The following is a 27,068-nucleotide window of genomic DNA, read 5'->3' on the forward strand; positions in this document are numbered from 1 at the left end:
CACATTTGCTTATATATGTAAGAGGCAAAATATGTTTACGTTACTAAGCCAATAGTATCCTGTAGCTTTGTTTCAACATAAAAGCCGAAATTTGCGACTCGATATCAATCATTTCTACACACAATAGTCTACTGTAAAGGTAGATAAAAACCTGAAATGGCTGAGTAAATACAAAAAGAGTTTGTCCGTTTTCCGATTTATGTTAATGTTGGCAATATGTCTTCCGTTATTATTGCGAGGTTAAAAGAAACTATTTCCGGCTTCTAGCAACTTCACCGGAAGTACAGTCTCACTGGCGGTCCTGCTCGCAAAAGATTCCGCCTGGCCAACAACATACACAGCACAGCAATGGCGACTGAACGGCAAGTCTATTAAAACACAATTTTTGTCGAAATAAGTATAACATACGTACTCCGTTTCAGTTATTTAATTGCTGATATCGTCTTCTGCTTTAATAGTTTCCCTGACAGCCTCATTGACGAAGACCCACAGAAAGCTCTCGAGGTAAACATTGACTAGTCATTTTAATTAGTTCTAAATGTAATACCAAACATTTGTGTGGAGTATTTTAGATGTAAATGGTTGTGGTAGTGTATAAATCTTGATAATTCACCTTCGGTATATGAATAAATATGAACGTGGTTGCACGGAGGCTAACGTTAGCAATGACTTGGCTGTCACTAAGCTAGCCAAGTTAGCAAGGGCCTTTTAAACTCGTTGTACCGATATTAGTTTATGGTTAGGTTTATAGGAACAAACTTAACAAATACGAGAGTAATTCTGAGGTTTAGATTGTATAATATCCATAAAGAGTTTGCCTCAAAGTGGCACACATCGCCATGGTAACTTGTGCTTCAAACATAAACATGGTGCATGTCTTTCTCATCTGATGTATAGTGAGTATAAAGAATATAGTCTAAAACAAATGCCCACAAATATTGTGGGTGGTTAAAAGAATGACTTGAATTGCTAACTATGCTTTGTGCTGTCACCAGTTTGCATTGTCAGTCTATGGGGACTTTATACACAATTAACTCAACAATTAATCCAACAATGACAATGGCCTGTCTTATAAATGTAACCGTATTCATAATGACCTACATATATTTGGATTGTTACATGTTACAATATATCTAATGTTCCATGGACAGGCGTTGGTAAAAGGCACTAAACAATGAAACTTGAGATGACAGTAATTGCAGGTTATCAAAAAATGTGTGTCTTTTTTTTTCTCTTTCGTCTCTCGCCTCCAAAATGGCTGTTATTTAATGATGTATTATAAAATACATGTCACAAACAACAATGCTGCATTTTTATGGAAAGAAAAATATATTACTGGAATATTACTTTATTATGTATAGCTATGATATTTATATTATAATAATATTGTTTGGTGTCAATTTTTGGGACAATAAACATTTCAAAATGCACCTGCATTGTTTTGTGACTCAATTAAAGTTAAGTGTGTCTGTCCAGTCGTATTTTTTCATTGTACTTGTCTCAAAATTTATTTAAAATCTTGTTATCTTGTCTTGTTCTCGTGGTTCCAGTCACGTTAATCACGCGCAGATGTGTCACTGATGAACCTTTTAGCTTTAATAAAATTTCAATAAAGCATTAATAAATCAAGTCAATTGAACTCATCCAGCATTAATGAATTAACTCATTTATATAAGCACCGGTAAAGTGAATCATTTCTCTTTCAAGGGACTGAACGAGGCCTTACAAGGAGACTCTGACAATGCTGAGTGGTTGTGCCAGCGTGCCTATGCCTACATTCTACTCAAAAACTACACTTGTAAGTTTGCATGTTTTAAGCCTCTTATTTGTTTTGAAACATTATTTCCACATATTTGGAACCATTGCCCCTAAATACATGTCATTTGTTGTATTGTTGTGTAGAATTGTTAGGTTAGAGCATTTCCCAACATATAATTTGGTCAGGCCTTCAGTTACTTAATGACGGAGAACTGAAATTCTAAATATTCTTTTTTGCAGGCGCTGTTGAAGACGCCAAGAAAGCCCAGCAGCTCAGTCCAGGCCTTTCCCTCGCTTTCATGCGAACTGGGTATGTACTGCGGTGGTGTGATAATGAAGACATATTTTAATATACAATCGTCCCTTATTGCGGTTCATTGGTTTTTCGACCCAACCACGATAAGTGAATTTGCATGAAGTAGGACTCAATACTGTTATCTGTGCACCTTTTATGCACAGGCTGCTGTTTAAATACAGCAAACTACTGAGCCATCTAGTTAGCTTTCTATTTAATAATTCTAAACTTAGGAGGGAAGGAAAATGGGGAAAAAGGACAAAATAAGAAGCAAAAAACATACCACTACCACACGGAATGGGAGTTCCCAGTCTTTGTGAAGACCAGGCAGCTCTTTATTTGCAAGACAAAATCATGAGCTATGAAAAAACTCACAACGAGCTTGTCAACCCATTGGAAATTGCAGGATTACTCATTATAACAGTGTGACTCAGGCTGCCATTAAATCACTAAACACTAAATCCATGACACAGCAACTTAACACTCAAAAGGTACACCTAATAAATAAACAAGTTGAGATTAAACCAAAAAAGTTTTTCCCATAATGCATTACCTGTGAGCAAAGCATTTCATTGGAGGACAAGCGGCATAGAAAATGGATGGATATTGCTGCAATGCTGACCACCCGGAGGAGCCCAGAGGTAGGCTGACAGCATTGCAGGCACTAATGAATGCTTGCTTGGACACAATAACTAGTTGTTTTTCCATTCATTTTAAACTTGTATAGGTACTTGTTTGTATATTTTTTAGGCATGTTCCTTTTGAGTGTTGAGCTGCTGTATGATGACTTTAGTGTTCTTTGTAATATGACACTGTGAGTCAGACTGTTTTGAGTAATGACCTCCTGAGATTACCAATGGGTTGACAAGGTCGTTCTGAGTACACAGCTCGTGATTAGCTCTTGCCAAAGAAAGAGGAACTGGTTCTGCACTGATGCCCGAGTGGCACAGGATTTAAACATAAATTAGCCGCACCGTTGTATCTTTTTTTTGATATTGCGGTAATCATTTGATAGCCCTCATTTTTAAATATTTGTAATAGCATTCAATACATTTCATTTAAGCATTTATTTTTTAAACATCATAACATTTGATCCCTGGTGGGTACCGAAAAGTTGTGACGAATGCACGGATCACAGTCTACTCACCAGTGCCACCTCATCTTACGCATCCCCTGAAGTGCTCTGTTGCCCACAGGGCAAGCTCCTGCTGCAATGAAATATTTAGGACTCAAAACTCAACTGTGTTTATATGCCATACTCAGTGTGTAACAGAACTTCAGATACTATCTTTCTTCAATAGATTTACAGATGAAGGGCTTGGCTACATTATTGTAAACAATAGGCACAATAAATGCCCAGTCGGGTACATCGTGGTTGGCTACCCCACGCAATTCTCATTGCAACTTGTGTGGGCATGCAAAGCTCTTAATTTCATCAACTTTGTTCATCATTCAGTCATCTAAAACAAAGCATTTGCTGTATTTTGCATTTTGCCTTGTGAAGTATTCACTCTCATGGAACGTTTGGGCAGTTTTTAATCAATATAATATTACCATCCTTTTGTTGTCATGCTTGTTCCACCTACAGAGTTGCAGAGTACCACCTGAGCCAATATGAGTCAGCCCATGCAGCCTTCACTCAAGGACACCAACTGGATGGTGAGTTCAGCCTCTCCTGGCCATCACACCACCATTTACACCTTTTTTGTCTTAGCCATTGTTACCTGCAGGTTTATGATGTACACACTATCCTTCAAAGGTCTTAGGACTGACACAATTAGCCGGATTACACGAACATTCATCACACAACATCCACCGAATATTGTTGAAAAGGGAGAATCCATTACATGCTGGTATTTTTGATAAAGAGGCTAATACAAGTATTTATTATTCCAGTTTGAGTCAGTGTGCCATCAAAGGAATGGCACCCCCCTGTCTTAAGTCTCCATGGAAACACACACATGTCAGCCACAATTATTGTTTGGTGGAGGTCCGTGCTCTACTGAGTGACATTTCACTTTACGGTTTTACATTTCAGCAACCATGTTGTATCGTCTCGGAGGAAAACACTATAGAAATCAAACCTGGACATAACCTAGCCAGTTCTGGAAAGCAATATGAATTTATTGTCCTCATAAAATAACTCAACACTCAATAGCCTGCAACACTTCACAGCGAACATGTCCAAATTGTACCCAAAGTATTTTCAAACTCTTGGGCATGGACTTCACCTTAGCTGTGCTTATTGGAATCCTCTTCTATGATGACATCACATGACTGGTGGATGCTTGACACCTTACGATTGGTGATGGGGGAATTACACCAGAGCTGCCAGAGAGACAGAAGAAACTGAGAACCTGGCAGAATATGTAAACAAAGGTGCATGTATAGACAAACAACCATTCACACTCTCAGTCACATCCACGGGCAATTTAGAGACACAAACTGGCCTATGCATGGTTATGTGCCGTGGATGGTTTTTAAAAAAAATAGTAGTAATTGGAGAAAATCCACGCAAGCACGGCAGAAATGTTCCAATGGCATTTTAAAACCCCATTCCACTGTACTGCGTGTTATGTCATTCTAATTTACATTTACATATGTTGATAAAATACAAAAATGCATTTCATCATTTTATACAAACCTTAGTTACTCAGGCTGGAAACTAATGGTTGTTTTTTTTAGTCCATTAATCAGAAGCTTGTAGTGTCGACTAATCGCATAAGGCAGGTACAGTCATTATTCACACTGGCCCGGCTCATTATCTGTTATGTGTCTCTTTTAAAACATTCCCCCAGCAGCCTGTGGTAACTAAATTACAATCCTATTGTAACAGAGTTCCTATTGTATCAAAGTTCTGGCACTATTCACAAACAAACCACCCACGTGCACACACATCATAAAGATGATTACAGGATTTCCTAGTCGGAATCTGTCTATAGTGTCCCAACTCGAGAACACCAACATGTGAATGCTTTGTGTGGGCACTATTTCAATATTCTTTCATCTGTAGTTTTGTTCCTTCATAAAATGGTTGCTGAAATGATATGTAATGGTAGCTTCAGCACACTCAGTAACACAGTCAGTATGTCATAAAAACATAATTTGTCTCTAGTCTTATCACATACAAATAAATTGCAGTTTGCTGTGTCAGCAAATGTACAGATTTCACATTTTACAACATTTTTTTTGTGTGTGTTAGATAGTATATTTAGCTTTATATCAACTTTGGATCTATCATTTGAGGACTTTGAATCAATTGAATGAGTTAAATAAAAAAAAATAGGTCACATGTCATTAAAGATCCACCGCAGTGTTTTTCTGAAGGGCTCTTATTGTCCTGACATTTAGTTTTACCACTTCAGATGCCCTCTGCTGCCTTCACAGATTTCTCTAGGGGATAGGTTCATATAAAAAATAAAAAAAAACTAAGAGCCTCTTTTGTGTTTTGTGATTCTGACAGTTTCTGAAAAAGCATTTGAAATTTGGATCAAGCGATGCGAGGAAATGTTGGGTGGTGAGTATAATCTCTGTCAAAGCATTATTTAGAACGGAGTTTGTAGTTTCACTTCACGTCTTTTTGTGTATGAATTGGAGATGTCAAAAATAATGCCGGAACTGAGGTATCGAATTTATTAAATTATGTTGAAATTGTGTGGTTATTGACCATTTATGTTCATAACAAACAATTTGTAATCGAAGGAATTGACCTAGGTCTCATGAAAACCATCCACGTTTTCGGTACGGATTGAGTCCACCAACTTCTAGTTGCAAATGATTAATCATAATTAGTTAATTTCGAAAATGTGATTAATCTGCTAGCAAATTGTAATCATTTGACAGCCCTGGTAAATATCCGTTAGATTGCTCCATCAGACTTGTCCAGCCATTAATTCATACTTGCAGCTCTAAATGGCACCAACAGGGAGCTGACCATTCCATGTTTTATCAGACAAATGAGCATGCACACATCCATAAATCTCAGTGATTACTATGATCAAATGTTGAGCCAGAGCTGCTTGGCTCAATGAAAAAAGATGTATAGCATGTCTGGGCGGGCTGTAGTGTGTGTGTGTGTGTGTGTGTGTGTGTGTTTGCTGGCGATGTCTGGACCGTCTCGGGTAAACAAGAGTTTTGACAAACATGCTTAACGCCTTCAAGCGCGCATGCTCCCGGGAGGGGTGTGATTCATCAGCTAGAGAGCCCCGATTAGACTGAACCCCTTCATAAGCCCTCTAAGACACCCCCCCTCGGACTCCCCCATCTTATCCCCTCTCCATGACCTGATTAAGACAACATCACACGCCTCCTATCATCTCATCTCCACTCTCCATGCTCTCTGTATGTTGACGTCTGTGAATAATGTATGATAGCATGCTGGTAAATTGGGATCGTGCTCGTTGCAGCTCACAGGGTGTTCATTGGGCGTGGAACAGACCAGAATACAAACTGGTGGAAAATACCAGTGCTGTTGCTCATTTGTCTGTCTTGTACATTTTTTTTTTGCTGAGAAAAAAAAAACACTGCAGTAAAAGTCAAACTCTAAATGTTTTAACTCGCAAACACATGCCACGTTACTACATCATTGTTCTTTTGTCCTGCAGAAAAGACGCAGCAGAACAGCAGCGTGGACACGGTGAGTTTTTTTTTCCCCCGCATGGCCATTTGGGGGCGTTGTTGCCCTCCGCTTTAATAAAGAGCACCTGTCTTGTGTGCAGTAGCCTCACAAAGCCCTTTTTTTTGTTGTGTTGTTATTTTCTTCAGCCCTTGTTTTGTTCCTTAATGTCGCCCGCTTATCACAATGTTGTTGTCTTCTTTATACATCATGTCGCCTTTGGTGCTGCATTATGCAACAGAAGCCAGCAGGGCCGCATGTCAAGTAAGTACATCAATATTGTTACCATCACAAAGTGATTAACAAGTCATTTTGAGTGTGTAATATAGCTGTCATTACTATTGTTGCTAATTAAGTTTATTGGCATTTTTTAAAAATATCTTTCTTGAGTTAGTCAGACAGCTAATTGGTGTTCTCCTACAGGTACGACTGGTACCAAACAGAATCTCAAGTCATTGTCACGATTATGGCAAAAAATGTTCCGAAGGACGGCGTGCGTGTGAACTTCACGGAACAACAGGTATTAACTCGCACGATTTGCAATAAAAGAATTCGGGCTTTGTGCATGTACGTATGAGACCGGTCTTGGTTCTCTCTTGGGTCTTTCCTCCAGGGGTTCCATTAGATGGGTCTCCTACAAAACTACACATTCTCACAAACCCACACCCACACACACACACTCCCCACAGACCCGACTATGCCTCCAGTGGTGCCTTGTTAGCGTTGCCCCAAAGTACAGATCTAAGAGCAATTTAGCCTCTGCACATTCTCCAACCTCCTAATTGTCTGAAGATAGAAGGTACAACTGGATCAGCCCTCGTAGCCCCCCCCCAGGGGACAACAGTCTTTTTCTCTCCCCACTTCTCTTCCCCGCTCTCTCAGGGCTAACTGCAGGGCACCCCAGGGAGCAGCTTTGTCTTTCCTCCATGGAATAAACGAAGTTTACCCTCATTTCAAAAGAAGTAGTTTACTCTCTCTAAATCACTTATCTGTATTACACACCAAAGCTCCCTCTGTGGTGCGAAACACAAGATACGTTCACATGTTTTTTATTGGGTCACTATTTACAAAGGAAATTAACCATGAAAGGCAAGAGTTGCATTTATTTTTTTCCCTGGTGGATGAGCGTGCCGCGGCCATATATCTTCAGACAGCACAGGCATTCATCACTACAATGAATATTAAGGCTCTGATTGGCAAAAACACAAGCAAGCAACTCTCGTAAGACTTTGTTCATTCAGGTCCAAATGAAACACGGATGCTTTGTTGTGATTTCATCCTGTGTAGCGTTTCTAGTAATGTTCCATAATCGGGGCAACTTTAATCGTGTGATAAATGTGTAGGGATTTGGGCCAAAGCCGAGGCCATGCCCCTATAAGCTAACAAGCCACCCATCCGCTTTCAATGAGTGACAGGCCGTTAGGAGCTGTCTGACCCTCCATCGTCTCTAATCACTCTGCAGCTGCAGGGGACAGCAGCAGAATTCTGGCTGTCACACTAGCCAGATCAGATGCTTATTCTTGCGGACATCCTGACATCTTCGGCCTCTAAAGTCTTTAGCGCTTTGATTTGGAGTCAACAATATCCTGAATCTGAAATGAATACTTAATTATATGTAGAATTGAAAGTACCAAACTCATCCAATATAAATGGAATATTTTTGTATTTGTTTTAACTGCTTCATTCATTCATTCATTTTCTACCGCTTTTCCTCACAAGGGTCACGAGGGTGCTGGAGCCTATGCCAGCTGTCTTTGGGCGAGAGGCGGGGTACACCCTGGACTGGTCGCCAATCACAAACAACCATTCACACTCACATTCATACCTATGGACAATTTGGAGTCGCTAATTAACCTAGCATGTTTTTGGAATGTGGGAGGAAACCGGAGTACCCGGAGAAAACCCATGCATGCACGGGGAGAACATGCAAACTCCACACAGAGATGGCCGAGGGTGGGATTGAACTCGGGTCCCCTAGTCGTGAGGTCTAGGTGGCAAATGTGTAAATGTGCAAATATACAAGTGTACAGTGACAGTTATGATGCCGTCACTACCAACATCACTAAATTCATCACTTAGCAACTTAACACCCAAAAGGTGTACCTGATACAAACTGGTGGCCAGCCAATCACAGGGCACATATAGACAAACGACCATTCACACTCACATTCATACCTATGGACAATTTGGAGTCGCCAATTAACCTAGCGTGTTTTTGGAATGTGGGAGGAAACCGGAGTACCCGGAGAAAACCCACGCATGCACGGGGAGAACATGCAAACTCCACACAGAGATGGCCGAGGGTGGAATTGAACCCTGGTCTCCTAGCTGTGAGGTCTGCACGCTAACCACTCGTCCGCCGTGCCGCCCGTTTTAACTGCTTGTTTACTGTATTTATGTAAATGACTGACCTGACATGGATGCTGTTTCTCTAGCTCTCAGCCTCAATAAGACTCTCATCTGGGGATAACTACGACCTCAACCTCCACCTTTTGCATCCCATCATCCCACAGCAGAGCACCTTCAGGATCCTCACCACTAAGGTATGGTGTTTTTTTGACCTGTGCTTTTTGGTCTGCATTTCAAAACGAGACTGCTTTCTGAAGAAAGTTATGTTAAAATGGACAGTGTTGCTTGTTTCTGAACGAGTCATAAGGCTTTGGGATATTTGAAATGTTTTGACAGTTTACTGCAACAGAAGACAAGTTCATGAGGCAGAAACAAACTGTCAAAGTGTCAATTGTGTTAAATTGTCCAATAAGCACTTAAAAGGCACATGCTGTTTATTGCTTGGTGTTAAAGAAACCAGCTTGATTTTGTCCCACAACCTTAAACCAAGGTGATGACAATGTTTATGGTTGAGTTTATTTGGAATATGTCTAAAATTACAATGAGGAACACTTGTTTGATTCAACATGCATGAAAAGGAATGGGATGAAGCAGAGTTTATTTACAGTATTCTTACCCCTGCTCCGTGTGTCTGCACTTACTGATTGTCGAGTGTTTAACATGATCACACTAACTAAGTTAATTGAGAGTCTGTTTGTATCATACCACTTTGTACATAGTCTTGGCATTTAAGGTATACTACAAACTTTAACCAACACAATAATCATGTGTTGGTTATTTCCATGAGTTCATGTATCATACCTGTTGTAAAGACAGATTTAATGGTCTTCATTCTAAATATTATTCCAACAGAATTCCAAACATTCTGATTGCATTCAGAAAAAAAAACACAGCCAGTTTCCTCTGAAGCGTTACTATGAAATGTCACCTTATTCACATCACATCATGACACCAAAGAAAAAAGGAGCCAAGCTCCACCAGCGTCACTAACTCACATTACCGTACAATAAGCCTGTGGCTTGATCGACATGTACACAGCTGTAAGTAGTGTATATATTTTTGGATTTGTATTACCTTCATTTTGCTTCATTTTCCCCTTGTGGGACTAAAAAAGACATACTATGTTGTCTTAGGGCTGCACGGCGGACGAGTGGTTAGGGCGCAGGCCTCACAGCTAGGAGACCCTAGTTCAATTCCACCCTCAGCCATCTTTGTGTGGAGTTTGCATGTTCTCCCTGTGCATGCGTGGGTTTTCTCCGGGTACTCCGGTTTCCTCCCACATTCCAAAAACATGCTAGGTTAACTGGGGACTCCAAATTGTCCATAGGTATGAATGTGAGTGTTAATGGTTGTTTGTCTATATGTTCCCTGTGATTGGCTGGCCACCAGTCCAGGGTGGACAGCTGGTATAGGCTCCAGCATCCCCATGACCCTCGTGAAAATGAATGAATGGGACTTAGTAGCATTTGAAGTACACTAGCAGTCAAACGTTTGTACATACAATAACATGAAGTGTCTTTAAACTTTTGACTGGTAGTTTATGTGTTATCATAATGTCACCTCCTGATAAAAATATGTAGTAGGTGTAGGCTCCAGTACCCCCGCGACCCTCTTGAGGATAAGCAATATCGTGAACGTTTTTTGTGATCAGCTTTGAAAGTCATATGCCCATCATGTGCTTTTTTTCCATGAAAAACGTCCGGTCAATCGGAGCATCCCTAATTCTTAATTGCCATCATGGAACTATACGGAGTAATCATAATTGATATATTTCAATTTTAGTGGAAAATAACTACTCACACCTTGGCAGTATTTTATGTTGCCTTTGAGTTACATTTTTAAATTGTAATAGTTACTTGAACAGCTAAGTCGATCATAATCTCTTCCTTTTAAAATGGTGTAAAACTGGGCTTTCACTGTCCGCAGATCCTTAATGCAGGTAAAGCTCTCTGAAGCTGCTGAAGAAATGAGAAAATCCTCTCTGGCTGTGCACAGTAAGGTCAGAGATTCACCCGTATATACTCAAATCCTCAGTCCTGCTCGCATTCATTCAGGCTACATTCCCTTCAAATACCTCAGCACTTTTGAAGTGATTAGAGGCCTAATGAGTAGAAAGGGCACTTTTTGAAACCCATAAACTAATTAGTGGGTATTACAGTTTGGCCTAATGACTCTGTGCAGATTTAAAGTCGTGTCCGCTGTCAGGTTGTGTTTTGAGTACTAAAGTACTAAAGTTTTAGGTTGTGGTGTTTCTTATTGGTATCATTTGCCGACAGCTTCTCAATCTTAGTTTTGTTTTAAAAAAGTGCTGTATTGAAAGTCTATAAACAATTGATTGGTTCAACACAAAGGTGTCTTTGCACATCGATTAGGCACACAAAATATTTGCACAAGAGTGGATAAGTAGGGAGTAGAGTTTAATCTGTCAGCATGACCATGCATCCAAATCATGAACAAGCCACTGTAATGTGGTAAGTCCTAATTTTGGAATCACCCACTCTGAGCCCAGACCTAATTCTTGAAGGGTGCCTTGTACCAGAGATGCTCTGTCAGTAGTTCTTCTCTTTCTGAATGGAATCTTTCCGAATTACCTTTCCAAAAGCAACGGTATACATGGAAAGGAATATTCCAATCACGTGTCTACATGCGCCGCTATAATCAACCAGAATAGTCAATGGGGCATGCGCAGTAAAGCGTAAACACCAACATCACGTGATACCGACTTCGAGTTTTTCTTTCACTTGTCGGAATAACTCCGTATTGCCAGTTTTTCGTTCGTCCAGTCTTGAAATTACTTTGAATCAAAAACAAACTTTCCGCAGCAGTCCGGTGCCGATTGCTCGCCTCCATTTTTTTTAAATCGAAGAACATCTCGAGCTGCGTGTTACGTCATATCTCAGCATTCGCTGAAAGAACGCACCCGGGAACAGGAAAAGATAAAGTTCAATCTTGCTAATATTTTATAATTAAGCTCGGCACATGTTTTATATAGATATGTATTTTCTTTTTTAATAAAACTGGACTTGTGAATGGCGTATAGAAGGGTTTAGATTCTGTTCCACAGATGGCGCTAATGCACACGAAAGCTGCTTGCCAACCGCCAATAAACGACAGAAGAAGAAGAACGCAGTCTGACAACTTTCCGTTTGAGCAGGTACAAGATACAGTAAACCTCGGATATATAGGATTCAATTGTTCCCACTGGTTTTGTCCGATATAAGCGAAATCCGTTATATGCGTATACTGGAAAATGTCCGTTTTACGCATATATCGGATTTATATCCGGTATATGCGTAAATCGGATTTTATCCGTTATAAAAAGGCACTTCCTTGACTATGTTTCCAATGTACCTGGACGCGCAGGCAACACTGCAAACGCTGCAAATGACGTCGTATAGCGGCCTGTCACAATTCGGCGAATCGGAGCGCCACGATGCGGCCATCCGATATATGCGAGGGAAATTTAATGGAAATGCATTGGAACGGGACTGGAGATTTTGTCCGAAATAGGCGAAATCCGTTATAAAAAATCCGATATATGCAATGAATTTTTATTGGAACTGCATTACAGAAAAATTGGTTCTTTTTTATCTGTCCGTTGTGAGCGAATTTCCGATATATCCGAGGTTTCCTGTACCTCAATCAGATTGGGGAAAGGAATATTCCCCCCCGGGAATCCGATTATATATTCATTCGGATTGGCACTTTTCTTTCGGAATGAGGTGTATACAAAGGTTACATTCTTTCCGTTTGAGCAAATAACCCAAATGGAATTGGAATATTTGGGTCCATGTATACATGGCTAGTGACAGGTTTGAGTCAGGAAGTATCTGCAAATTACACCAACATTGCGGCACAAACAAAGTAAACTAGCATAAATTCTGGTTTATAAGAACATGGAGATTTGGGTCCGTGAGAGACAAGATTTTAACATTAACATCAGCGGCCTTCAAACGCTTTTACTCTGCCTGGAAATTCTGTCCATAAAAAATTTGTGTTTCCGTGAAGGAATGGAGAGAACGTGGAAGAGCAGCACTTTATCACAGAGGTTGCACAAACGACTTAGAATTCAGAGTGAAGAAATTAGTTAGAAAGAACATTCTGGAATGAGGTGTATACAAAGGTTACATTATTTCTGTTTGAGCAAATAACCCGAATGGAATTGGAATATTTGGGTCCATGTATACATGGTTAGTGACAGGTTTGAGTCAGGAAGTATCTGCAAATTACACCAACATTGGTTGTAGCACAAAGTAAACTACCGTAAATTCTGGTGTATAAGAAGATGGAGATTTGGGTCTGTGAGAGACAAGATTTTCACATTAACATCAGCGGCCTTCAAACGCTTTGACTGTGCCTGGAAATTCTGTCCATAAAAATTCATGAACAGAATCAGTGACAAAGGGCAGCCTTGGCGGAGGCCAACATTCACGCGGAACAGACTCGGCTGACTCTCGGAGTCAGTGATATTTGTGCTTCAGTGAAAGGAATGGAGAGAACGTGGAAGAGCAGCACTTTTATCACAGAGGTTGCACAAACGATTTAGAATTCCGAGTGAAGAAATTAGTTAGAACATTTCTGCCCATCGTCTCTACTGGCTGCAGAGTGCTGAGCTGAGGCGAAGTTGCGCAGAAGAAGAAAAAAAAAAAACTCTGACTTTTCCATGGCAACAGCGGACACTGCATACCAGAGGTGCACGTGTGCTGCAACTTAAACACGGGCCCAGTTTCAAAGACACCACAGCTTCCCCTTGTATGTCTACACTCACCCTTTTTTTCCTTTTTATGTCCATCTTTGTCTCCCGATTGTCTGTCTCCCTCATGGACACGTACACATCACCTGCTCTCACACACACACACACACACCTCAAGGTTAGCTCACCCACAAAGCCTTGACTGTTTGCTGGTCCACTGGGCTCCTTGGGTACACATGGCACATAGACACACAAGACACCCTCATTGCTAATAGCAGCCATTCCAAGATGACTTAAAGCAGGACTCTACATTAAAAACAAAAATGACTTGCCCATGGGGAATCCTTATGGTGAGAACTACTTGCCCGAACTTGCCCCATGTAAAATGAAAAGACTTGCCATAATGATATCATCTAATTTTTGTGGCATCAAATCTCAAATAAAGATGAAATGATTATCATTTCTTGTGGTTGTTTTCCTACATAGATCATGATGTTGCATGGAAATCTGGATTGTCAATAGACTTCTAGGCACTTTACTATAAGCCCAGGCTGATATTAAATGAATTATCATTTATCAGTGTTTAATATATTTGGCATCAATATATGCTGATAATTCATCAGATAATAGTACTGACGCATTGTATTTGGAGGAATGACTGAAAAATTGTGGAGATGTATGTTAACATGGCATGCCATACTACCTTACACATGGTAGTCGTAGTAAGCAGTGATATTTATAAGTTGTGCACCACAATGAAACATTATTGAATAGACACATTTGTGTACGAGTGAAGTGTTTTTAATCCCGAAAAAAAATGCTCAATGGTCAAAACAATAATTTGTGAAGCAAAGGTGAGAAAAATACACAAGAGAAATGGAAGCGCTAGATTTTGTAGCTTGTGCAAAATCAGCACTTGGTATTTAGAGGTTATCAATTGGAATTTAGATTTGAGAGAATCAGGCTCGTATTCATCCCCATTTTCTTTTCTGATTGATAAAATAATGTAGCGACCCTGACGTGTTCATGTTGACATGTTGTGCTCTTGAGTGTCTGACTGTTCCGGGTGACTGTGAATGCACCAGGGGTGGGGGGGCGTGTCGTGTTGTGTTGAGGAAGCACTGTTGCATTGCTGGCGGTGGTTGCAACGGCGTGGTTACGGCCGACAGTAGCCAGTATTGTTGTGTAATAAAAGCTTGTTAGCGATCACAGTCGTGTCTTTTCCATAGCGTTGGCAATGACGTTACAATAAACATAGACACGTACCAGTCTTCGTTCGTTCTTGCAGTTGCAGTCGCCCTTGGTTTTCCGACTTTGCATTTTTAGTTTTTTCGATCATTTCAAGAGTGTCCTCCTCATTAATGGTGATAAAACGTTCAATTTCTAATATTCTGTTTGCTCTTTTCCCTATTTGTCTTTCCCCGGGAGTGTCAACCGTTGACAGAGCACAGACGGCAGCAAAACAAACGCTTGTGCGCTGTTCTCTGATTGGTTGTTTCACTGGCACGATACCAGACAGCTACGGGGGCTGATACTGCACATGGTTAAACTCTATATTTTATCAGTATCACTGCCAAGGGCATTGACACAGTATCATTTCGGCCTTTTCCGTGTCATTCATGGGCGGTTTCTAGGGTACAGGGCCAATTAACACTAGTACAGTAAACCTCGGATATATCGGAAATTCGCTCACAACGGACAGATAAAAAAGAACCAATTTTTCTGTAATGCATTTCCAATAAAAAATCATTGCATATATCGGATTTTTTATAACGGATTTCGCCTATTTCGGACAAAATCTCCAGTCCCATTCCAATGCATTTCCATTAAATTTCCCTCGCATATATCGGATGGCCGCATCGTGGCGCTCCAATTCGCCAAATCGTGACAGGCCGCTATACGACGTCATTTGCAGCGTTTGCAGCGTTGCCTGCGCCTCCAGGTACATTGGAAACATAGTCAAGGAAGTACCTTTTTATAACGGATAAAATCCGATTTACGCATATACCGGATATAAATCCGATATATGCGTAAAACGGACATTTTCCGTTATACGCATATAACGGATTTTGCTTATATCGGACAAAACCAGTGGGAACAATTGAATCCGATATATCCAAGGTTTACTGTATGTGATAATGGATCTAATCGGTGGTGTTTCATTGTGACCACTTCAAATTGTCACAGCAATGTGATTCACTCACCTGTGCCATCATTTGATTTGCTCTCGCTAATAAAATACTTGTTTAGGAGGCACTGTTTCATCACTTTTTTGCTGTTTTTCCTTCACAAGTTGTCGAAGAATTAGACCATGTTGGCAGGGACGCCATGATAGATGTTTTCGTAGTCAAACCATCGCTGATTGGTTGATCGCAAAAAAAAGAACGGATATGGGTAAAACGCGGATTATGGACTGCGGACCGCGGTCTAAATAAACAATTCTGATTGGTCCATTTCAAGATTTGCCAGGATTGGTTTGCAAATTACCACCGGAATTACGCAGTCCGTGTTTTACCAACACCCAACAAGAACCGCTTTAAAAAGAAAAAAACTCTTGGCAGTAGGACATGCCAAAGTGCACTTGCCCCGACGGGAATATCACTGATTGGATTTACTTGCCCGAATTTTGTTTTAACATCGGTACATCGTTATTGTCGAGCCCTGACTTAAAGTCTCCCTGCTAAGTGAATATGTGATGTCTGCATACTTCCATGACAACGTGAGCGAGCCACGCCAACTGTGCCACTTTCTCAAAGCCTCTCATTTCACTTTACTTGAGCCGTTTTGTTTTTCCTCAAGCCAAGAATGAACAACAGCATCAGCAAATCAAGTTTCTCCATCCCTAATGAGCGTTTAAAAAAAAAAATAAATACCGCTGTTGATTCCAACCAATGTGTCTGCGCAGTGCACAGTATTTACACTTCATCTCTTCGCCGTCTTTAAAGACAACTTAACAAAGGGAGGCTAAGCCGGATGTGTGTGTGTGTGTGTGTGTGTGTGTGTTTGTGCACATACAAACACACATTAAAATAAGGCCAAACAGGAATCTTTCGACACACTTGTGCCATTTACACAAAAGTGTGTGTCGGTGGTAGCGCATTATCGTCAGTGTGACCTCTTCCTGTCCTCAACCACGACAGACATTCCAACCGCAGGGGTCACCGAGACAACGGGGAGCCAATTACACACCAGTGTGTTTGATCAGAACAGACGGCTGATATATATGCGTGCACATACAAACACACACTTCCGACACGGCTTTGATTCTGCATTTATTTTGACCTAATCTTTCCCCCTTGCAAATAGCTAATGTAGCGTCTCCCCCCGTTTTAATTTTCATGCCTGTCAGTGTCCGAAAATGTTTAGATTTATTTCATTTGTGTCGTCGCAGCCGAGGCGGTTTGGAAATTCTCAGGGTTATGAAAAAGAGACAAGATGCTTAAGAGGGGGGGCAGTCGACAAGTGACACGAGACCCCAGTGCCCCTCTGTAAATAGCATGTGTGTTTCTCCATGGTTGCCTGTATGTATGTGTGTGTGTGGCCCCCGAGGTCCTGAGGGTGGTGGCCCTCCATGTGGCTCTGCTGTCACATCCCTTTATGGGTCGTCGCTTTGCCTGTCACACACACGGAAACGCACGCAGCGCCCGGCCTGCCATGTCGTTAAAAGCCAGGAAACGCAGATGTGGCAGCAGATTAATGTTGTATGGCCCAGGAGCATACACACACACACACACACATGCACACAAATGAGGGCTGCCACAGTAAGCACCATAGACTCAGCATGTTTTCCGAATTGACCTTTTATTAGTTGATCCGAAGAGCCACTAAAAACACATTTTATTCTTAAATAACAAAAATTTTGTTAGCACGCAAAAGTGTCAATGAGTAGCATTCATTCATTCATTCATTTTCTACCGCTTTTCCTCGTGAGGGTTGCGGGTGGGGGGTGCTGGAGCCTATCCCAGCTGTCTTGGGGCGAGAGGCGGGGTACACCCTGGCCTGGTGACCAGCCTATCACAGGGCACATATCGCCAAACAACCATTCACACTCACATTCATACCTATGGACAATTCGGAGTCGCTAAGTAATCTAGCATGTTTTTGGAATGTGGGAGTACCCGGAGAAAACCCACGCATGTACGGGGAGAACATGCAAACTCCACCCAGAGATGGCCGAGGGTGGACTTGAACCCTGGTCTCCCAGCTGTGAGGTCTGCGCGCTCGCCACTTGACCACCGTGCCGTGCCGTTCAATGAGTAGCATTTAGCGCAAAATAATAACGATCCCTAGCTGCATCATGTCAAAAGCCCTACTTCTCAAAAGTTCCCACTTTTGAGTAAACTGATTTGATCTAGAGAGAAAAGCGCTTTTTGCTTACCAGAAAGGCAAACTATGATGTGATTCAATTAAAGAACTGTGTCAAAAATGCTCTCTTGACACCGTTAGCTGTTTATTGTTGTGCTAATATATCATGTAAACCAATAGAAAAACATGGTGATGCAAAGCAATTCTGCTCCACTTTGGTTATGAGTCGTCTTCTCTTGAAAGATGTCTCTAGACAATGTCGCTTTAACATGACTACGTTAAATACGTTTCTGTTTGCTAGTAGTATTAATCTTGGAGAACCTAGCATACCATTGCAAATATAAACATAATCATGAATCTGGATCATTCCAATTCAGTTTTTTTCCTACAGCCCTTCATACTGTAGGTGAGCCCCCAAAAATGAGCTTGCCTTCATGAATATGAACTAGCGCTATCATGCTAGGTGCCTGTACAATTATGTAAGCATGCTAAAGTTAGCATGCTAACATTACTTTACTTATTTTACTATTATTATTAGGTATTAGCATGTTAATGTTAGCATTGTTAACATTCTTTAAGTCATCCGAACTCTTCCATGTTATGTCTTTATGGTCAGGGAATGTAAATATGTAGATAAAATAAAAGTAGGACTATATTATGGTATAAATCACAAAATGGGGGTCACAAAAAGGTCTATTTTCCTTGCACAGTGAGACATTATGTTGCGCACAGCACTGTTTAGGGAAACAACCTAGTTGCCTGTTGCAGCCGTGACTTTATTCCTTATTACACTCTGAACTTGCACGATATCAACAGGGGGGCATCCTAAAACGCTTGCTTACATTAACAAGATGTAAAACACAACAGGGTCTAAACCAGGGGTCTCAAACTCAATTTACTTGGGGGCCGCTGGAGCTAGGGTCTGGGCGAGGCTGGGCCACATCAGGTTTTCCCCCCCAAAAAAATGCATTTATTAAAAACAGAAAAATGAATAAACTTTGCTTTTGTTCCGATTTTCTACAAGAAAAGCTCCGATAAAACATTCCTCTGTTCTCAAATATCTTAATTTTTATTTTTCTACACAAAATAAGATGAAAAATAAATAAACAAATCAAGAATAAAGACAATCAATCAGTAATAAATAAATATAATAATAATAAAACGGCAAATAATAAAAACTTAAGAAACCACTTACAGTTGGTGGGTAGACAAATTATTTTTTTCAGATTAAAATGAACAAAGCATTATTAGAGCCCTGTAGACATGACAAAACACGACTATAGTCACATTTATTCTCTTTTTATTTACAACATATTGCGCAACTGCAGGGTCTTGAGACACATGCTAACTCGCAAACTAGAGAGCTAGCGACCTAAACGGTAGCCTTCAAGTTATTTCCTTTAAACTTAAATAGCCAAAAACTTACCACTTCCACAGGGATAGGGAGGATAACTATTAACAGTTATTTAACCTTTAACATGAACATTAATCAAACGTAATAATTTTTTCTGGGTACATGATACCATACAGCATCCTGAAACTAGTGTCCTGCGGGCCACATTTGGCCCGCGGGCCACGTGTTTGAGACCCCTGGTCTAACCACAGACACACACACACAGCCTTAGTTGCACACACTTAGCCACACTAGCATGCTCTGCTAAACTATGCTAACCCCAGTCATGCATCTTATGAGGTGAGTTAGGATGTTTTTTGCCTGTTTTTTTTAAAAGGTAAAAATAACAATAACTACAACAAAAGGCATATAGTAACATGAAAAAGCTGAAATGTTGATATTTATTCACAACTATAATACACAGATATCTGTTTATGTATGTGTCACTGAAATTGAAAGCACCGCCATTTCAAGGAGGTTGTACTTAGGAAATTCTTTCAAGGTTGGCAGTTCTGTAATTAATTAGGCAGCAGAAATCTTAGCAGCTTTTGACACGAAGGTTAGCGTCTTGTCTTTTTTTTTCACCCTTGCTGCTCTCCTTATCGCTGACGTTGTCCACCTCCGGTTCCCTCTCCAATCCTGGACCTCATAAATGAAGCATCGCATTGCCCAGCAGAGCAGAAATGTCCCCTAATTGCACCGACATAACCAGCACTGCCTTTCACATGCACACGGACGCACATATCAGACACACACGCATCATTAATGGGTGGTGGCAGCAGCACAGTAGTGGGGTCCAGGGATGTGGGTGTGGGCTCCAGTACAATAGGCTCCAGCTTTGCATGTCTCGCTGGTATGCGCCCTGTCAATGCAACTCAACGTAAAAAAAAATGCACGACCCATCCCTCTGTTAGCCGCATTGTTTTTTCCTCGTCGACTATGTTTTCCTGGTGTAATGATTTGAATCAGATGCTCCAAATTCCGCTCCATCCTCCTCCCACCACACACACACATACACACACATACTGTACATACGCATTCTGCTCATTCCATCTCTCGCACGGGCCCTCTGGCTGACAGGCATCTCGTTAGTGCAGTATGTCTGTCAGTGAGGTACGAGATTGAGCTGTGCCCCCCCGTGTATCCCCGATGTCTCGTTCGCTCACGCACGCACACACGCACGCACACACCCAGCCCGAGTCGACAGCAGAGAACAGACAGACTCCATGGCCTCAGTAATGATCTCATGTCCCTGTACCTTCAAGATGTCACTTTAATAGAAGTGTTATTTTTGTCCCCCTACGCACCAAAGAAAAACATTTTGTTACACATTGTTATCGCCTTTCTTTCCCTCCCCCTCCGTTTGTCTTGTCAGGTGGAGATGAAGATGAAGAAGACAGATGCCATCCGATGGGAGAATCTGGAAGGAGAGGGACAGGAATCCAACATCAAACACTTCAATCCCAGTCAGTCCAGTTTCTGTATTGATGCCACCTCCCATGACTCCCCGCACTTTCTCCTGCCTGTACCCCTCCTCTTCATTCCTCTCTCTTTTGCAAAAAAATCATTATGAGGACGAAAATGAAAGCGGGCAGTCCAGCTCTCCTACAGTCTTTTCATTAGCGTGACAGCAAAAAAATATGGACATAAAGGGAGCGTTCTGACAGCTAAATGTGACTCAATATTTTAGCCCACATGTTCTGCTGACAGGATTAGTCATTTTATATAAGCATGTACGCAGATAGAAATAACATGCTTTAAAAAAAAAAAAGGCAATCAAACTATCCCATTGCATTCAACCGGCTCAACTTTAGACTCCGTGTTTACTTGTGTCACTGTTTAACAGAAGCCTTGACATCCAATAATATGAGATCACGCCGCCGTATGTCCACACTTGGCCCCAATATGTCGACTGCTTGTTTGACGCATTTATTTATGCAAATCTGGGTCTGGATTACATTTATCACCCTTCCCCTTCATCTTTTATTGCAAGGCTTTCAGGATATGCAGAAATTAAATGATGACGTGATCCCTTCCATACAAACACGATATTTAAAAAAAAAAAAAAAGCCTCAGAAATAAAAGTTTCTTAACCCAATATGGGTTGTCTGACATCTCACATAAATATTTACAAATTCAAAAATATCATTTGGCATCCAACATTTGTGGATTTTTGGACAAAAACTGTTTTGTGTTTTGCTCCAAAGAAGTGTGGAAGTGGTAGATTTTTGTCTTTATGTTGTCCTTCTTCCCCACTTTTTGAAACCCTTTCTTGAAGGGTTGAATAAATAAATTGGAAGCTTGCTAGTTAGCTCAGTAGCATCCTATGCTTAAAGCGGCAGCCATCTTGTGTGTCACTGCTGTGATCCTGTAGCCCGCACATAAGAGTTGCGCAATGTTGTGTGAAGTAATAAGGAATAATAGGCGTGTGAAGGTGACGTTTAGAGTAAGTCAATTGGAGAGGCTAACTAGTTAGTGCGGTAGCTTGCTATGCTAGCGGCAGCCATCTCTTGCGTCCCTGCAGTGATCCCATCGCCTGTACGTTACAGCTCAACAATGTGTTGCAAACAAAGAATAGGAGTCTTAAGGTGACTATAGGGGTGTTATTTCATGTCTGCCGGGCTCTAATAATGATAAAAACCTCAAGTTTTTATTACTGAATTGACTTATCATGGTCCAGTTTGGAACCAATTGTAAACAAATGTGCTTCCCAACAGATGAGTACCCGTCATCGTCCCACCACACACGCAAATGGGACAAAATGGTGGTGGACATTAACGAGGAGGAGAAGAATGAGAAGCTGGAGGGAGATGCGGCCCTCAACAAGCTCTTCCAGCAGATCTACTCTGATGGTTCCGACGAGATTAAGCGCGCCATGAACAAGTCTTTTGTGAGTGGGACTCTGACCCTGCATACTTTTGAGTGCTTTAGAGTTTTGAGCGGTGGGCATTAATTTACTGTACTTGACTTTTTGTTCAGGTTTTATACTAAATTCTTGTGAAATAATGAGATGCTGGTTGTTTGACTTTTTGGGTGGATACATACTTTTACTTGTTTATGAAGTTTTTGGAAGAAAAAGTTTGTGTCTTCATCTTTTCCCACGAGTCAATTCATCAGCATGAAGTGCTGACTGCCTGCCTAGTGGATCTTCTGAGTCGGGTTGAGCCCCTAAGTGTTTTTTTTTTTTTAATGAATAAAACCAGTACTGCTGTCGTCAACTAATCTAAGCTGTAAGCGTTTTGAAGTAGAGAAGGTGTTGCATAACGAGATTGCTAATGAAATAGCACATTCCACTGCAGTGATTTCTGGCTTTGCTTTCTTTCCATGTGCAGACCGAGTCACATGGTACGGTCCTGAGTACCAACTGGAAAGATGTGGGCAAGAGAAAAGTGGACGCGAGCCCACCGGATGACGTGGAGTTGAGGAAGTACTGAATCCCACCCCCCCACAACTCCCCCCTTTTTTTTTCACCTCAGTTTGACCTCACCGTTCGCAGCCAACCCCCTTCGAAGTTCAGCAAGCGTTTATATAAAAAAAAAAAAAAAAATCCTCAGTCTCCTCCTCCTTAGCCCATTCTCTGACCTGTTTCCACCAACTAGTTTAGTTCATTTCAGTTCAACACACCATGATGCAGTTTGGAAGAGTGTAGGTCGGCAGGCGTAGGTTGGTAATAGCTGCAGTAGCTACATATAGTTAGGTTCACATGTATTTGCACTTTATGATTTTTGCCACCACCACACTGGATTTGAAATAAAAAAAAAATGGTATATTTCGCACACAACCAACAGAGCTCAGAACTTCACTTATTGGAGACAAAACAGGGATTTGGGGATGGTTTGAAGTGGCCAATAACGATGAATAATGAAAATGTTATGTTTATATATCCATTTATTAATGATACTTTTGAGCCCCTGAAAATGAGGTACGGGGGTGTTGTGGCAGTGGTCAGGATTCAAACCCACACAAACTGCTGCATTAGAGTCATGAGTGAGCTGGATCCCTATGCCAGGGATGGAAGTGGGGTACACCTTGTACTGATGGCCACTCAAACAATTCAGGATTTTAACTCCCCCGTCACACCCATGGACTATATAGAGTCAGTAACCTTATATGGATGTTTTGGGGATGTAGGAGGGAAGAGTATCTGCCGCGGTTGAAACCCAAACCTGTACTTGAAACGTCTCACATTAAAACCCAAGCCCAAAGTTTACCCCTGATTCACATCGTCATTGCTTTATTTCAAATATATAACAAATTGGGACTAAATACTCTCAAGATAAACCTCCCAACTGTTTGCACATTTTTTCAACCAGAAAAAATTAGAGTACCACCGGCTAGCATATGTGTTTAAACAAAAACATGGCTACATTTTTCACAATTAAAAATTAAAACTGCGGCTGCACGGAGGTTTAGTGGTTAGCGTGCAGACCTCACAGCTAGGACACCAGGATTCAATTCCACCCTCGCCCATATTCGTGTGGAGTTTACATGTTCTCCCCGTGCATGCGTGGGTTTTCTCTGGGTACTCCCAGTTTCCTCCCATATTCCAAAAACATGCTAGGTTAATTAGCGACTCCAAATTGTATGAATGTGGTATGAATGTGAGTGTTGTGAATGGTTGTTTGTCTATATGTGCCCTGTGATTGGCTGGCGACCAGTCCAGGGTGTACCCTGCCTCTTGCTCCGAAGACAGCTGGGATTGGCTGGAAACATGGATGTTTTGGGGATGTAGGAGGGGAGAGTATGTGTAGAAAACCTACGCCCTCATGGGATAACATGTAAACTCAACAAAGAGATGCCCAAATGGAGGTTGAAACCCAAACCCTTTCCATATTTACTTGAAATGTCTCACATTAAAGCCCAAAGTTTACCCCTGATACACATCGCCATTGCTTTATATCAAATATATAACAAATTGGAACTAAATCAAGATAAACCTCCCAACTGTTTGCAATTTTTTTCAACCAGAAAGCTAGCATATGTGTTTAAACAAAAACATGGCTACATTTTTCATTCATACCGCTTTTCCACACAAGGGTCGTGAGGGGTGCTGGAGCCTATCCCAGCTGTCTTCAGGCGAGAGGCGGGTACACCCTGGACTGGTGGCCAGCCAATCACAGGGCACATATAGACAAACAACCATTCACACTCACATTCATTCCTATGGACAATTTGGAGTCGCTAATTAACCTAGCATGTTTTTGGAATGTGGGAGGAAACCGGAGTTAGAACCTCCTAGCTGTGAGGTCTGCGCGCTAATCACTTGACCACCGTGCCGCCGGCTACATTTTTCACAATTACAAATTAAACTGCATACAAATCGCCGGCCACTTACATACAGGCCGAAGAAAATGACTTTCTTTCCACACAGTCATTCTCAAAAGAAGCGGCCAACAATTGTCAGCCATCCTATTGTTACAGTAGGCTATACCTTCAACGATAGCTAATTGTAGTAGCTTAACCTCGCCAAATCACTATCATTAGCATTAACAATTAGTGCATGTGTGCTTACATTCACAGAGCGGGAAGAAAGTGGTATATAACGCTTGAAGCATGTTGGAAATGTAGCGCCCTCTAAGCAGCCACATAACCGTTGCAAACAGTCCATGAAGGGGATATTAATGCTCCTTTCCCATCCAATTGTTGCATTGGGAGTATTGATTTTCTGTCTACCGCTGCAGTTTGTACCCCAATGGCAGAGTGCTAGTGGTGATATATAAAATATAACACTTTGCAACTCTTGACAATAGAGATATGATATGGTACCATGCCGAACTGAACTGTACTGTGCCGATTGGTGGAAACAGGGTCTTATTATTATTAATTTGAAAACTTTGAATTTGCTTTATATGATTTCTTGAAGGCCAAATTACTGGATTAAAATATGACTGACAGACAAAACAATCTAATTCAATGTTAATATCAGGGGTTTAGGACATAATTCACCCCCCACTTTTAAAGCCCTTATGACTTATCAGCACATGTATAAAAATGTATAGTTGACAATATAAGGTAATTTAGATGTTTTAAACGATAACTGGGAATTATTTTCTTGGCTTCTGCACCCAAGCTCAGCCAGATATCACGGCATCAATAAGTGGCTTTGCAGCGCTTGTTCAAGTGTGATTCAATCCAAGGTCTCAATAAAAGGTTTACTGTTTGTCTCGCTAACGTTCTCACATGTTTTGTTGTCTCTGGAAATTGTTTCGTACAGGTTGGAAAGTCTCACGGGGGGAGGGGGTTTGCGATCTGTCAGCCCTCAAGAACATCAATACAAGATGGCGGGGAGCCCAGTTGTGTGTGTTTTGTGCTGAGAGGAATGAAATGTGGCGTCACTGATAGGACTAAAAGGGAGCTCAGATATGTCCTACAGCTCCAGGATTTAACTTTGCTTGGCATCGTCTCAGAATGCCAGGAGATGTTTGGCCCAGCCTTGAAGAGCAGTGGAAGTTGTCGAAGATGCAAGCGTGGAGGCCCACCCCTCTCTCCTCTCGTCTTCCTCAAGCCGCATACATGCTGTGAAGCTGTGACCGTGAGTGGGCGGCCTTCTGTGACACAAGAGCATTAATATGGATCGGCCCTCTAACTTGCCTCATCAAGCCGCTCGCACTCAACCACGTGTGAAATTCTTCACACATCGTTTCATCTCCAGGGACGATCTTAACGCTCATCTGTGGGGATGGAACTCTTTAGCTTTATAGCGCACACACATACTCCTGAACGTACACTTCACTCGGGACACTTGACACACACAAACTTACTGCCCTCATCTTTACCCCCCCCCCCCACGACCCAAGCCTGAGGGGGCATTGTGACATCAAAAGGAGCTAAGCGCTTTGCATCGTGGGTAAGATCTGTTAGCATGACGGTTACAGAGTCTTTAGTCTCATTAAAGACTTCTACTCACATTAAGGAAGTCTGGGAACTTTTGCAGAAGCTCACAGTTGTGACACAGCTCAGAACCGTACCTGTCCACCCTTGCGTTTTTCCCGGGATTATATTATTTTGCCCTTTCCCATCAACCTTGGCATAAAATTCCAATATTTTTACTTTCATTGGTCTCACTTACGGGTTGCACGGCGGATAAGTGGTTAGCGCGCAGACCTCACAGCTAGGAGACCAGGGTTCAATTCCACCCTCGGCCATCTCTGTGTGGAGTTTGCATGTTCTCCCCCGTGCATGCGTGGGTTTTCTCCGGGTACTCCGGTTTTCTCCCACATTCCAAAAACATGCTAGGTTAATTGGCGACTCCCAATTGTCCATAGGTATGAATGTGAGTGTGAATGGTTGTTTGTCTATATGTGCCCTGTGATTGGCTGGCCACCAGTCCAGGGTGTACCCCGCCTCTCGCCCGAAGACAGCTGGGATAGGCTCCAGCACCCCTGCGACCCTCATGAGGAAAAGCAGTAGAAAATGAATGAATGAATGGTCTCACTTAACTATTATAAGATACACAAAAACACAGTACTTACTGAGGAAGTGACAAATGACCCAGACACATACCAGTTATACAAGTAATATACATATATACATATATAATAATATACAGTTATACAATTTAGAGTACTTACTGAGGAACTAATGACTTAGGCACATACATTTGGAGTAGTTATTGAGGAACTAATTAGTTACTGAGGAAACAAGTCACTTACATTTAGAG

General features: G+C 41.5%; 1 protein-coding gene across 2 annotated transcripts; it reads left to right on the forward strand.

The window, feature by feature from the left end:
* The first annotated feature begins 256 nt into the window (after positions 1-256).
* sugt1 (SGT1 homolog, MIS12 kinetochore complex assembly cochaperone) lies at positions 257-25,579 on the forward strand. Of its 2 annotated transcripts, none has more exons than XM_058066721.1 (14): positions 257-362; positions 459-504; positions 1,708-1,798; positions 1,999-2,068; positions 3,642-3,712; positions 5,517-5,570; positions 6,658-6,689; positions 6,910-6,932; positions 7,092-7,188; positions 9,104-9,211; positions 20,784-20,874; positions 22,126-22,298; positions 22,741-23,883; positions 24,160-25,579. In XM_058066721.1, the coding sequence occupies exons 1-13, from the start codon at positions 349-351 to the stop codon at positions 22,840-22,842; spliced, it is 972 nt and encodes a 323-aa protein (XP_057922704.1). In that variant the 5' UTR covers positions 257-348; the 3' UTR covers positions 22,843-23,883; positions 24,160-25,579. The 2 variants fall into 2 exon arrangements, with proteins under 2 accessions (XP_057922704.1, XP_057922705.1); XM_058066722.1 differs by having other exon boundaries at positions 22,741-23,823; positions 24,655-25,579.
* The last annotated feature ends 1,489 nt before the right edge of the window (positions 25,580-27,068 follow it).

Source organism: Doryrhamphus excisus, chromosome 3 (assembly GCF_030265055.1).
Source record: "Doryrhamphus excisus isolate RoL2022-K1 chromosome 3, RoL_Dexc_1.0, whole genome shotgun sequence".
NCBI classification, from domain to species: Eukaryota; Metazoa; Chordata; class Actinopteri; order Syngnathiformes; family Syngnathidae; genus Doryrhamphus; species Doryrhamphus excisus.